We start from the raw sequence: 15,315 nt of genomic DNA, 5'->3' as shown, positions 1-15,315 counted from the left end.
TTCTTGTGACTCCAGACGTACACAAATGTCAAAACAAGGAAATGGCCTAACCAGGAGATAAGCCAGCAGTCAAAAGGGAACATCTGCAACATATCATATCACTCCTCATGTGTGCTACCAAGGTATGTAGGAGACTTCTTGATTACCAAGAACAGAGAGTGTATTCCTGGGCTACTGGCAGAAGTTTGTCCTCCAGGTTCCTCCGTACAAGACAAGGACCCCAAAGAAGGCAATTGGACAGTGATATTTCCAGTGGAGCTAACTCTTCCTTAAGTGATCAAGATAATTCAGGTAACACCATCACATAGAGGCCCCCTTTAGGAGTTACCACCTGTGCCGCAAAAGACAGAGGTCCCACACGAGATGTGGTAAGCAGGGGGAGAGGAGCAAGAAAAACATACAGGAGGAGAGCACAATAATTAATTTATCCAGTAGAGAAATCTCTGAAGTGGAAAAGAAACTTCTCAACAGGGGCTTAAGCTTTGTACCCACCTGCAAATTTTATAATTTTGAATGGAAGAAGGATTTGTGGCGTTTTACTAGAAAACTCAAATTAAAAGAATTTTTTCTACACAAGACAACACTTTAACATATGAACAAGGACCAATCAAACAACGTACCACCTTTGATCCTCAGTCACAGGTACTTCAGACATCTAAAAAACAAAGGGCCTGATTCAGACCCACTCGCGAGCGGCTGTCCGCTCGCAAGTGGGTCGATGGTCTGCACTGAGCATGCGCACGACGGAGGGAGCTCCGTCGTGCGCATGCGCCAGACACGACGAGCGAAGGACTTTCCTTCGCTCGTTGTGTCCGATCAAAGGGGGCGTGCTGTCAATGTTGATTGACAGCACGCCCCCTTTGGTGGGCGTGCCGGGGGCGTGCCTCCCTGACGGGGGCGTTCCCACGGGAACGCCTCCCGTCAGAAGCCGGCCCACTGACATCACTAGTGATGTCAGTGGGAGTGATTTTGGCTCTGATAGAGCCAAAATCACTCCGGAGCTTGCGGTTGAAAACCTCAACCGCAGGCTCCGGCTCGCAATTTCGATGGTCGCGATGGTCACGACCATCGCGGCCATCAAAATGCACGCTCGTATAGCCTGTGGGTGGTGACCCACAGCTATACGAGCGTCCAGGAGGACGCTCCATGAAAATGGAGCCCGGCCCTCATGCAGAGCGTGCGCTCTGCTCAGAGCGTACGGCTCTGAATGAGGGCCAAAGTTCCAACATCCGTTACAATTTATCTAGAGATGAACAGCTGGCACTGAGATCACTCAGTATTGATACCTCTATTGCCATCCACCCAGCGGACAAAGGGGGTGCCCTTGTAATACAAAATATAGTAGATTACAAAAACAAATTGTACAGACAATTATTGGACCCCGAAGTTTATCTCAAATTGGATAAAGATCCATCAATACTGTACAAAGCTGAATTAGACGACATACTCTTATAAGCTGTTTCCAGGAATTGGATTTCTGACTCCACTAGAAAGAATCTACTTGTGGATAAACCTGAGGTACCTCTGATTTATTCACTTCCAAAAGTGCACAAATCTTTACAATCACCACCTGGACAACCCATAATTTCAGCGAGAGGCTCATTATATAGCCCCAGTTCTACATTTTTAGATTATTATGTCCAGCCCATGATCATGCAACAGTAAACATTTCTAAAGGATACCAACACCCTTCTACAAAAATTTCATAAGATGCGGGACCTACCAACTAACTTAGTCCTATGTACTATTGACGTTGTATCCCTATACTCCAGCATCCCACACCAACAGGGGTTGCAGAGTGTCAAACATTTTCTAGAAAATAATAGTGATTATACTGGTCCTCACATTCCATTTTTCTTGAACCTCTTAGAAAAAACATTGACCAGGAATTTTTTCATGTTTGACAACCAGTTTTTCCTTCAATTACGTGGATGTGCAATGGGGTCACATGTGGCCCCCTCCTTTGCTAACATCTACATGTTTAATGTGGAGAAGCATTTATATTTTGATAACAAGTCTTTTTTTCAACATGTCAAATTCTTCATTAGGTATATAGACAACATACTTGTCTTATGGTCAGGATCACAGGAGGAATTTGTGTCAGGCATGACACAGATCAATTCTATGCATGACTTTATTAAATTCACTTTTGAATGCAGTTCTATCTCTGTGCATTTTCTGGATGTATTAATTGAGTGGAAAGGAGACAGATTTGAAACTACAGTCTACCATAAACCTACTGATTGTAACACTCTGTTTCATGCCCAGAGCCACCATCCGGTCTCCCTGAAGAAGGAATTACCATATTCGCAGTTTCTACGTATCTGAAGAATCACCACAGATAAGAATGCAGCTGAATTTGAAACTGATCAGCTGATGCAAAAATGTATTAACAGGGGATACACTGCAAAAGAATTGGAAGGTTCAAAAACTCAAGTGATGAAAATGACTCATGAACAGATCTGCACTCAGAAAAATAAAACAAAGGATAATAAAAAAAAATTGTTTTTCTCTAACACTCATAATACTATGAGTCGCCACATCAACACCACCACTAAAGATCTATGGCCGATTATTAACACGGATACTAACATCAAATCTTTAAATGATTCATCTGTTATGATGTGCAATAGGAGGGCTAAGAATCTTAAGGACTGGTTGGTGCACAATGATGTTTCTCAATCACTTCCTTCACAGGATACCCACTTTTTAACCAAAAAACCAGGCTGTTATATATATAACTGTACAGGATGTACTACCTGCAGTTATATGGATCCCGGTAATTACATCACACAACCTCATTCTGGCAAACGGTTCCCCATCAGACATATTTTGACTTGCCTGAGTAAATACATCGTATATATGATCAAATGTCCATGTAGTCTGGTGTATATTGGGAAAACAACAAGGCTATTCAAAGAAAGAATGGCTCAACATCGTACAGCCATACGACAAGCTTTGTCGGGAAAAGAAGTGGACCAGTCGGTTGCTCGTCATTTCAAGCAGAACAGACATTCTTTAGCAACCTTATCCTATAAAATCATTGACTTTGTGCCTATGGAGAAGAAATGAGGAGACCGTGAGAAGCATTTGTTACAATTAGAAACTCAATGGATTCATAGATTGAATATGGTAACTCCTTTTGGACTAAACGAGACTCTATCTTTTTCTTGTTTTTTGTGAGCTCAATATTATTTCCTAGATTTGTGCCTTCATGTGACTGTTAGTCTTATATCACAATGTGTACATATGTATGCAATTATATTTTTCTACCAGTTAGATTACTCCAGGATACGCACAGGGACATAAAACATAATATCCTCTTGTCCATCTCTGTGTAGCCCTGGGGGAGATGTTGTAATTTGTTACAACCATACCACACTGGTCTTGCCCAATCTCAACTAAACTTGGAAGCCAAGCAGTGTTGAGCCTGACTAGTAGTTGAATGGGAGACCTTCAGGGAAGATCCGGTGTTGTAAGTACTACTTAGAAGTCTCCTACATACCTTTGTAGCACACATGAGAGTGATATGATATGTCGCAGATGTTCCCTTTTGACTTCTGGCTTATCTCCTGGTTAGGCCATTTCCTTGTTTTGACATTTGTGCACAACTGGAGTCACAAGAATATTCAACTTTTTCAACTTTTTGGAGTTTTTTTAGATAATATTTTTTGTATAATAATAAAAAAAAATTTTAAATGATTTTTTCTATCATGTTTTTCCAATCCTGTTGAGTCATCTGAATGTTCTCTTGGTGTTCTAAGTCATTTTTTGCATTTATGCACATGTCCATGTTTTGTCGAATTTGTGATCACCTGAGTACCTTTTTGGGTTTAGCTCTGCTGAGTCTTCCTGGGTTCCTTGTGCATCTTTCTCATAGCCTCACGGTTGTCAAATTTGCATACTATGGACTATTCTTCCCCATAGACAACATTGCTTTAAGTCTTCTTTGTGATTCTCTTGCTACATTCTTTCAGTAGGATGTATTCTACAGTCATCCTTTTCCTTATATACTTCTGTGGCACACATGTATATTCTGTTGTTTTATCCTATATACCCAGTCTGATGCACATAGTTTTGTAGATGTATTCACCAATATATTCTTTTTAGGATCCTTTTGATGGTATACATGCCGTTTATATATAACGATATGGTAACATACTCAGTTTTTATCTATATCTCTTTTATTTATTTATTATCCTAGGTATATGTATTATTATCTTTATTTGGTTTCCACTTGGAATATTTGTTTTACATTTTCACCTCATTCACATTCACCATTGAGGAACACTGGGGTATGGAGTTTATAAGTTCTTTCTTTTTACGGGAGCGATTTGTATTTTGTAACTTTGTTTTTTCAATTGTTTTCATGTGTGGGTTTTGGCCCACACCTTACAAATTGCATTATGCATACTGTGGCACGATGTTTATATTTTTTCATGTTTAGCACTGCATGTCAGTGCCTCACTGTTTATTCACACATATCCACGATGTACAGTGGTTATTCTCCCTCCTATCCACCGGGGGCGCCAGACTGTTTCATCCTATGTGATGCCTGAGAGTCTGAAGCAGCGTGGTGCGTCATCACGTTGGTGGAGTCATTGCGCTCGGGTTGCGATGCTCAGACTCTGGCCCTCGGCAGTTTGGAGCATTACACCGCACCAATCACCTTGGACATACTACTATAAAGTTATGTGTATTTGTTGTTGTTATTGTGTTCTTGATAAAAGTCATGTGAGACTGAAACGTTGAACAAGGCAGACACAGTTGTCAAGTTTGATTCTTTCATTTCACCAGACCTGTGAGTGCCGCCTTTCTCTTCTGTATATGTAAGTGGGTGTTCTATTGAACTTCCAGGAACTCACCAAGGCAAGTAATTTGTTTTGCATTTATGTGGAGTGCCAGCCATTCGACCATATATATATATATATATTAGGGGTGTGCACCGGCCACTTTTCGTGTTTTGGTTTTGGATCTGGATCTTTCTTCGTGTTTTGGATCTGGATTGGTTTTGCCAAAACCACCCTTCCGTGTTTTGGGTTCTGGGTTTTGTGTTTTGGATCTGTATTTTTTTTTTTTTTAAAAAGCATAAAAACAGCTAAAATCACAGAATTTGTGGGTTTTTCTGCTCCTATGCTATTACTAACCTCAATAACCTTAATTTCCAGTCATTTCCAGTCTATTCTGAACACCTCACACCTCACAATAGTGTTTTTATGTCCAAAAGGTTGCACCGAGGTAGCTGGATGACTATGCTAAGAGATACGAGTGGGTGGCACAAACACCTGGCCCATCTAGGAGTGACACTGCAGTGGCAGACAGGATGGCAGTTTGAAAAACTAGGCCCCAAACAGTACATAATGCAAAGAAAAAAAGAGGTGCAAGATGGAATTGTCCTTGGGCCCTCCCACCCACCCTTATGTTGTATAAACAGGACATGCACACTTTAACAAACCAATCATTTCAGCGCCAGGGTCTGCCACACGACTGTGGCTGAAATGATTGGTTTGTTTGGGCCCCCACAAAACAAGCTGGCAATTAATCTGTCCCTGCACAAACTGGCTCTACGGAGGCAAGATGTCGTCCTCATTCTCCTCATCCACTGATTCCTCACCCTCTTCAGTGTTGTGTACATCCTCATCCTCACAGAGTATTAACTCGTCCCCGCTGGAATACACCACCACAGGTCCCTCTGTACGTTCTGGAGGCTGGTCTCCCTGGAAGAGTTGATAATTCATTTTTATGAACATCATCTTCTCCACATTTTGTGGAAGCAACCTCCTACGCCTTTTGCTGACAAGGTTCCCGGCTGCACTAAACACTCTTTCGGAGTGCACACTGGAGGGGGGGCAACTCAGGTAAAATAGAGCCAGTTTGTACAGGGGCCTCCAAATTGCCTCTTTTTCCTGCCAGTACATGTACAGACTTTCTGACATGCCTACTTGGATGCTGTCACCGATGTAATCCTTTAACAGACAGACGCACGCTTGTCGCTGCTGCTTTGAGGATGCAGGTGCGGCTACAGCCCACACATTTCACAAAGACAGAAAAAAAAGAAGAATTTTTTTATTATTTGTGGAGCGCACTTTGAGGGTTACACCACCCTTTAACAGACAGACGCACGCTTGTCGCTGCTGCTTTAAGGATGCAGGTGCGGCTACAGCCCACACATTTCACAAAGACAGAAAAAAAAAGAAGAATTTTTTTATTATTTGTGGAGCACACTTTGAGGGTTACACCACCCTTTAACAGACAGGCGCACGCTTGTCGCTGCTGCTTTGAGGATGCAGGGGGAAACTAGAAGGGATTTGGAACCGGGGACACACTACCTCCATCAATTGGCTAAATCCCACTGCAGTAATGACGGATACCGGACACACGTCTAACACCAACATAGCAGTCAAGGCCTCAGTTATACGTTTTGCTTCAGGATGACTGCTGTCGTACTTCATCCTCTTCGATAGGGACTGTTGGAGGGTCAATTGTTTAGTAAAAGTAGTGGTGTTCCTACTTTCTCTCTGGGATGATGAACAACTCCCAGCAGCAGCAACAGCACTAGGAGGAAGAGGTTCTTGATCTTTCCCTATTTTATTTTTATCAGAGAAAGTTTGGTCCTCCATTTATGTTATATTGATATATACGTGCGGCTAAGGCGCACACAAACACAGAAAATATTTTTTTATTTTTGCTGGATAGTAGTGCACTTTGTGGGTTACACCACCCTTTAAGAAATGAGCCAGCTGGCCCTTTACTTATGGGACACAGGCGCATGCTTGGCGCTGCTCCTTTGTTGATGCACGTGCAGCCACAGTGCACACAATTCACAAACACAGAAAAAAATTTTTTATTTTGTTTGGAGTGCCCTTTGGGGGTTACAGCACCCTTTAGTGGTCAATCCAGCCGGCCCTTTATTTATGGGACACAGACGCACGCTTTGCACTACTTTGTTGATGCACGTGCGGCTACTGCGCACACAATTCACAAACAAAAAAAATCTATATTTTTATTTTGTTTGGAGTGCCCTTTGGGGGTTACAGCACCCTTTAACGGACAAGCCAGCCGGCCATTTACTTATGGGACACAGGCGCACGCTTGGCGCTGCTCCTTTGTTGATGCACGTGCAGCCACAGTACACACAATTCACAAACACAGAAAAAAAAATGTATTTTGTTTGGAGTGCCCTTTGGGGATTACAGCACCCTTTAGCGGTCAAGCCAGCCGGCCCTTTATTTATGGGACACAGGCGCACGCTTGGCACTACTTTGTTGATGCACGTGCGGCTACTGCGCACACAATGTACAGACACAAAAAAAAAATGTTTTATTTTGTTTGGAGTGCCCTTTGGGGGTTACAGCACCCTTTAGCGGTCAATCCAGCTGGCCCTTTATTTATGGGACACAGGCGCATGCTTGGCACTAATTTTTTGATGCACGTGCGGCTACTGCGCACACAATTCACAAACACAAAAATATATATTTTTTTATTTTGTTTGGAGTGCCCTTTTGGGGTTACAGCACCCTTTAAAGTACAAGCCAGCCGGCCTTTTACTTATGGGACACAGGCGCACGCTTGGCGCTGCTCCTTTGTTGATGCACGTGCAGCCACAGTGCACACAATTCACAAACACAGAAAAAATATATTTTTTTGCACTTGGGGGGAGCACCCCTGACGGACAGAGCACCCCCTGGACAACACTACAGCACCCCTTTAGGACTGGGACTCTGCGCAGGACTTTGGATTGGACACAGCCCCTATGGACAACTGACTGCACAACACAGTCCAGCCAGCCCCTATGGACTTTGAAGTAGTGGTCACAGCCCCTATGGACAACAGCAGCACAACGCAGCACAGCACAGCACAACACTACACTGCACTACACTACACTACACTACACAGCCCAGCCAGCCCTAACTCCCACCCTCCCTCTTCACTGTCCACAGCCGAGTGAGAAAATGGCGCCGACGCGGGTACCTTATATAGGATCCAAAACCCGCGAGACCCGGAAGGCGGGATGATGACGTTTTGCCTCGATTTCAGATCCGAGTCAGGCGGGAAAAGTCGAGCCTGACTCGGATCGGCCTCGGATCGGGTGGGCTCGGGAGGGGTTCGGATTTCAGAAATCCGAACCCGCTCACCCCTAATATATATATATATATATATATATATATATATAATATATAATATACAGACAGAGGCCGTCGCCACAGCACATTATATAATTTTACCAACATTAAGCCTTGTGCTGTGGTTATTTCCTTGAAGTCCACAGAGTGTTGCTATTACTGCATTTGATAGATATATAGATATTGTTGTTTATTGGGGATATATATCTATATATATATATATATATATATATATATTATATTTATATATATATAGATATATATCTGTATGTGACACATCTCAGCCCCCCTCTCTGCCCACAGTGCCTGCCTAAGCAGGTTACACTTGCTTTTTGATGCAGGCAATGCAGCCGCTCTTGACGGCTGGGCACTGGGCAATGCGGGTGGCTGGCCGGCAGGTTAGTCTGGATGGAAGCAGAACCATGAGGTCACACACGGCTCTCCTCCGCTAAGGCCCATGGGAGGAGTGGCCACGGCTGGGCATGCGCAGCATGCCGTCCCGCGGCCATCTTGTCTCCTACTGTAGTGCAGAAGCTCATTCTGACCTGGCTCAAAGTCAGTCAGTGAGTCAGCTGGCTGGCTGACTACTGTACTGCCTGGTCGGAGCTGAGCTCCGATCGCGGCAGCAACGGGAGGGGAGGGGGAAGGGGAGAGGCAGCGTCACAAAGGGGGTGGGGGCAGCGTTGCGGAAGGGGGCAGCATCAGAGCCCTGGAATGCCCCAAGGCATTTAAGTCACCCTAGGCATTTGATTAGAATGCCTATTCCTAGTGCCAGCTCTGAGTATGCTCAATAACGTCTGAATGATAAAGAAATCATGAATCCATATTATCAGAGTGCTCCCAGAAAGCCAGTTACATTACAAGTAGTTTGCAACCATCATCATCATGTGTCTTGACCTGTCCCTGACCACCCACAAATAATATGGTAATCTTGGTGTTAATTAGAGATGAGCGGGTTTAGATCTCAGAGATATGAACCCACCCGAATTTCAGGGATCCGGGGCGATCCGAGCCAAGCTCGGATCTCCATGCCAGCCCCGGATCCCTCACCCGAGGCAAAACCTCGCGACCCCTCTGTCGGGTCGCGAGATTTTGTATTGAGCGGGCTTAACGCTGATTGGCGTTAAGCCCATTGAAAATGCACACAGGAAGCAAAAGTAGATGACACCCGCCATCCCCCGCCACCTGACACCCTTTGTCAACTCCCGCTGCCGACACCGCCGGCATCTGCACTGGCAGCATCCCCCGCTGCCAGCACTGCCGGCACCCCTGCACTGCTGCCCCATGTACTGAGGACACCGTCAGCGACCCCCACACTGCCGACACTCCCACACTGAGGACACCACCAGCACTCCCTGCACTGCCGACACTGTCAGCACACATGCAATGAGGACACAGCTGGCACCCCCACTCTGCCAACACCGCCGGGACCCTGCATTGAGAACACCCCTGCACTGGCGACACAGTCAGCAACCCCCGCACTGCTGACATCACAGGTACCCTTCACTGAGGACACTGCCAGCATCGCAGCACTGCCATTCCATGTACTGAGGACACCGCCAGCAACCCCCGCACTGCCGACACAGCCAGCATACCTGCACTAAAGACACCGCTGGCACCCCCGCACTGCCAACATCACTGTTACCCTTCACTGAGGACACTGCCAGCACTGCCATTCCATGTACTGAGGACACTGTCAGCAACCCCGCTCTGCCGACACTGCTGTCACAGTAAGTGCACTATTGGTATATCCAACCCACACTGTATAACACACTGTATCCGTGTTAGAAATTAGAAGCGAACTGCCACATGTTAGTGCCACCCACTGTGTCACTTAGCTTAGTCAGCCAGCTAGCTGGATGCAACCTTTTGGCATTAACTAAATGAAGCAAATAATATTGTGAGGTGGTTAAAATTGATTGTAAATTACTGGAAATAAATGTTATTGAGGTTAATTATACTGTAGGAACAAAAACAAGCCCATTTTATGTGAGTTTAGCTGTTTTTATGACTTTTTAAAGAAAAAAATCCAGATCCAAAACCAAAACATGAAAAACAAAACACGGAGGTGAAGTTTTGGCAAGACCAATCCAGATCCAAAACCAGGGGGATCCAGATCCAAAACCAAAACACGAAGGTCGGCGCACATCTCTAGTGTTAATACATCTTTTTGCCTATGCAGTTGCTTAGCTTTCATTACATCGCTCCTGTCCCACAAGATACGCTTAATGGCATAATACTTCCTCTACAACTAAACTAGACAACTGATTGACAAGCACACCTCTAGCTGATAACTCAGGCCCTAGTCACAAAATCAGATAACGGCATCATAAATTGAAAAACATTACAATAAATGGTTAAATGCAGAAGATGCCAATAGCTAATAAACAAAAATAACAAAACAAGTAGTACAACATATATCATAATTACACATTATTATATATTTAAATAGATCGCATATACTGAATATCTATGTAAGTGCTGATTGTGTATACGTACATTGCACAAAAATCTCTTTTAGTGCTGATTTTCCTCTGCCCACTTCATTTATTGCAGTACAGGAATAGGGTTCAGTGTCCCATCTCACGTCACTTATTCTAATTAAAAATCCTGTGATTTGTAATTTACTTTTATTCTTCCCTTTGTACCATTCATATGTAGATGCGGGAGGATTAGAGTTGCTGCTACATAATAAAGTCACATCACTTTCTTCTGTTAAATTTTTGCTTCCCATGACGGTGACAATAACAGCTTTTGGTGGGACTGTGACCAAAAAAATTATTTTGATTTAATGCTCTGTAAAAAAGTAAAGATCTCATAAACACCGCTATACCAACTGCAGACAAGCTATTATAATGTTACATGAATTAAAGAAATATAGGGCCAAATGTAATAGTTTGAGAGTTTAGAAAATGTGACGGTTTCTGACACTTTTTAAACTCGGCCAATGTAATAGAGTCCGAAAACAAAGTAACAGAGCTAACTCGCATGTTTTTCAGACTTAAAAAAACTCTCACGATTTAAACTCTCATTCAGATGTTTTCCCATTTTGAAGATAAAACTCGACCAATGTGAGATTATTGCTAAACTGTCACATTTTCTAACCTCTCATCCTATTACATTTGGCCCATGATGTTTGTCTTTTTTTTTTTTTTTTTCAGAAAACATCTTCTATCACATATGCTGAAGGGCTATATCTGGAAAAGAGCAGGGGGTTATGGGTAGGTGTAGATGAGCACATGATGTTTTCATTCTTATTATTTCTATTGATAACTGGATTTCACCACTTATGTAGCACATCCATTATGCCTCCGTCCTGCTCATTGGAGCAAGGAACAGGTCAGGCCTGCACCACCAACATGTCAATGAGCCTGATGTAGAGATAGACACTAATAACATCGCTGATAACATATGCTAATGCAGCAGAAGGTGTGTGATGAGAAACTCCTGCCACCCTAGTGCTGAATTCAGGATGGAAGCAGTCTTCACCCATCTGAGAAAGTCTAAATTTACTCAGACTGGCTGCCAGAACTGCTCAGCCAGGGCTTGGAAATCTGACCCCATCATGCCTACAAAATCTGAGTGACACCCCCCCATTTAGTAAACTGCCCCCCACCACTGCCCCCTACCTGCCTCCAAATGGCTGCAGCATGCCAATCATTCTTCGGCTTTGGGGGCACATGAGCACGGTATGCAGTCGAGAAGCCGACGGACCTAATCCCGACAACCGGCTTCCCAACTACTTAATCCCGGCGAGGGTTAAATGACAGGTGTCTAAATCTAGATGCCTGTCATTTTACCAACTCCGGGAGACCGGCGCCCAGCATCCTGATCGAAGGGACGACGAGCGCGGACAGACGCGGGGGGAGGGTTAGGTTTAGCGTTCCTGGGGGGGACTTAGGGTGAGGCACCCCCCCAGAGGTTAGGGTTAGGCTAGGGGGAGGGAGGGTTAGGCACCCCCGGGGGGATTTAGGGTTAGGCACCCCCCCAGGGGACTTAGGTGTAGGTGGTGGCAAAGGGGGTGGTTAGGGTTAGGCACTGGGAGGGAAGGTTAGGGTTAGGCACCCCTAAGGGAGGGTTAGGGTTTCGGGGTAGAATAGGCTAGTGAATACTTACCTGGGGACAATCAGGATTTTCATAATTGTTGGGCTGCTGCTGTCGGGATTTGAACCGCTGGGCATGGGTCCGACGGTAAATCATACCGATTCCATGTGCACATCGGGTCATGTGCGGTACCTGTAGTATCATTTAGGTCAGTGATTCCCAACCTCGGTCCTCGAGGCACACTAACAGTCCTGGTTTTAGCGATATCCATGCTTAAGCACAGATGGTTAAATCAAAATACCTAAGATACTAATTAAGTCACCTGTGCTCAACTATGGCTATCCTTAAAACCTGGACTGTTAGTGTGCCTTGAGGACCGTGGTTGGGAACCCTTGATTTAGGTGATATTAAAATAATGTGATAAGTGTGTGAAAACTCCCATCTTCACTTTATTTTACAAAGATTGATAAATAGGGACCTAAGGGGCTATTGTAGATTCTGCAAATTACAGTGAACCAAATTGAGGACCTGATTCAGTGTTATATGCTATTACACAGCTGCTGTGACATTGTATCATACATGCCTACTCTCCCGGGAATCGCGGGAGACTCCCGATTTTTCGGGTAACCCCCCGCGATCCCGGAAGAGTAGGCATATCTCCCGCATCCCCCCCAGGATGGGGAGATTTTACCTGAAATTATCGGGTCTGTCGGGAAGGGGCGGGGCTAAATTAGGCAAATTGCGTCATTTAGCCCCGCCCCCTCCTCACGGACCCACGAATCACGGGAGTTTTCTGTAAAGGAGGCGGGGCCTAATCCTTTCTATCGTCTGGCCCCGCCCCCCAAAGAGGAGAGCAGCAGGTCCCCTCCTGGTGCTCCCGGAAAGCTGCCCTTCAATGTAGGTAAGTATGCATTTTATTCAGTGGCTGCATGCGTTTGAGTCAAACCACCTTTTGCGCAGTGGCTGTGCAATAATATGCTAATGTCGCAGGAGACATCTTGTGTAAATAGACACAGTATCGGATCATCTGCCTGGACATCGGCCATCTGAGTATCTCTCGGGTTACCCAGGATGGCCGGTGTTTTCATGCTGCCAGTGCGTTGGAAGACACTAGTCTCGACATGCCTTGAAGAAAAAATAATAATAATTTTCTAACTAATTTGTCTTTTATATCAACCCAATTATCCAACCCAGTCCACCTCTTTGCCATCTTCATCTCCATCCCCATTCCTTCTTACCTCTTTGTCCTTGAGTTGACAGCCCACAGAACCACCAAAACTTAATTTAATTCCTTTTTGAAACTCTTCATTGCAGACAGCACTTTTGTCTCCCAACCCTGCAGTAACTGCAATCCTAGTCTACATTATACTCTCCATTCTCCTCTCCTCTTTTCCACCTGCCTTCTTGACTTTAAGCCCTCTCACCAGCTCCTCCCTCTCTATGCCTGCTCACACATCCCTCACCTCTGATACCTTCTCCTCTTTTATACATGCCCCCATATCTCCTACCGTCTCCCTTGACCCTTTCTATCTCTCTAAATACTGCCCATTTCTCTTCTCCACAACACCTCCAAACTTCTCCTGGTGGGTTATATATAACTAACTCTTTCTTCCCTTCTTTCCAATTTCTCTCCATGACCCACTTCAATACAGTTTTTGAACTCTCTGTTCAACCAATACTGACCTCACTAATGCTGCATTTGAAACCCCTTCTTCCTACATAATATTCACTGTATATACCTACATGACACAGTGCTTTCATTGTTTACATTCAACCTGGTCAAATGCTCTGGCTATGTCTTCACACTTGCCTCCACCTCCCCTCCTCTTCCAGTGATATTTCCCAAGGCTCTACCCTTGGCCCTTTCTCTCTCTATTTTTTTCTGTCACCTAAACAGTTATTTTTAGCTTCTTATATCACCTCTGTGTCAATGACAACCTAAATCCCTTCTCTTCTCCTGACCTCTCCCTTTTTGTCCTCTCCTGTGTTATCAACTGCATGTTGATCATCTCCACATGGATGATCCACCTCATTATGAAACTCAACCTCTCAAAAACTGAAATCATTGTCTTTCCCTCAGCCAAGGCCTCTTTACATTCCTCCTCCTTGGTTTTCCAACATTCAGCCCTTCTCCCAATCCTGCCTTTTCCTCCTCCATATTATTTCTATAATCAGACATTTTTTGTCCTTGAAACCTACTATATCTATAACTCATCAACCTACAAATCTCCAATCTTACTCTTCTTCAGTCTATACTCTATACTTTGTTTTTGCTGATTTAAAGCGAGTGCTGTTGATTTTTAATACGGTTGAACATTTGCCAATTAGTAAAGTGGGCGTCTCAGTCCTTGCACACTCATACACATGGATGTACACAATGGGAAGGACTTTGTAGCAACATTTGAATAAAGTGAGGGCAGGCGATAGCCAAAAGATGCCACCATTTCTGTGCCCACCTCTGGTTCAGGTCCACCATGTTCACAATTTATTTTTGACATAATTTACGTACATTTGATGTTCAATTGGGCTTCTGCCTGGGATCTTAGTCCTCTATGATAGGTGGCTGTGCATCGAATTAACATCCTGTTGTCCATATATGAAGGAATATAAGTAAGTTCTGATTCTTCCCTCCAGTAGCCTCTAGATAATTGTACTGATTGTCTCTTGGTCAGACCAGGTTTGTTCCATTCTAGAGATGGGGGGCTGCTGGCACAGGTGTGATCAATACGGCAATAAATAATGGTGGCTTTTCCTTCCATCATCTCTCCAGACCCAGTAAGTTTAGGTTTCCCTGGGGAATCTGAGAATTTGTAAGATAAATGCTACATCCATTTTATTATAACTATGTTTTTTTTATTTTATCTAAATAATATGTTTCTTAATCCATTCTGTCACCAGTAATAATTCTTCGGTGAGAGTTATTTTCTCCAGGGACCCCAACATTAGATGTATTTAGCATTATACTGACTTTAGCATATAGCCAGAACCTTTGCTGATGATATCCACTATCACTTTAGTAGGAAAGTATAAATGCTGTGTTTGTAGCTGAAAAGCTTAAGCTGCTGTAACAGATATCCCCTAACTGTATCTCTGGAGACACAAGTAACACCAAAGGCAAAGGATCATGGCTATGTGCTGTATGAGAGCT

At 44.1% G+C, this 15,315-nt stretch overlaps 1 protein-coding gene across 1 annotated transcript in view; it reads right to left on the bottom strand.

Annotated features, from left to right (window-relative positions):
• LOC148509078 (B-cell receptor CD22-like) overlaps positions 1-15,315 on the bottom strand; it is a 248,742-nt gene that overhangs the window by 32,851 nt on the left and 200,576 nt on the right. The window contains exons 5-6 of the mRNA XM_088443620.1: positions 14,677-14,967; positions 10,623-10,886 (exon numbers count right to left, since the gene is read on the bottom strand). Coding sequence (XP_088299746.1) covers positions 10,623-10,886; positions 14,677-14,967 — 555 coding nt within the window. The remainder of the gene's footprint in view (positions 1-10,622; positions 10,887-14,676; positions 14,968-15,315) is intronic.

The sequence above is a fragment of the Taudactylus pleione genome, unplaced genomic scaffold (assembly GCF_031769625.1).
Source record: "Taudactylus pleione unplaced genomic scaffold, aTauple2 ptg000332l, whole genome shotgun sequence".
Taxonomy (NCBI): Eukaryota; Metazoa; Chordata; class Amphibia; order Anura; family Myobatrachidae; genus Taudactylus; species Taudactylus pleione.
The sequence above is the reverse complement of the archived record's forward strand: the minus strand, read 5'-3'. Positions and strand labels throughout refer to the sequence as shown.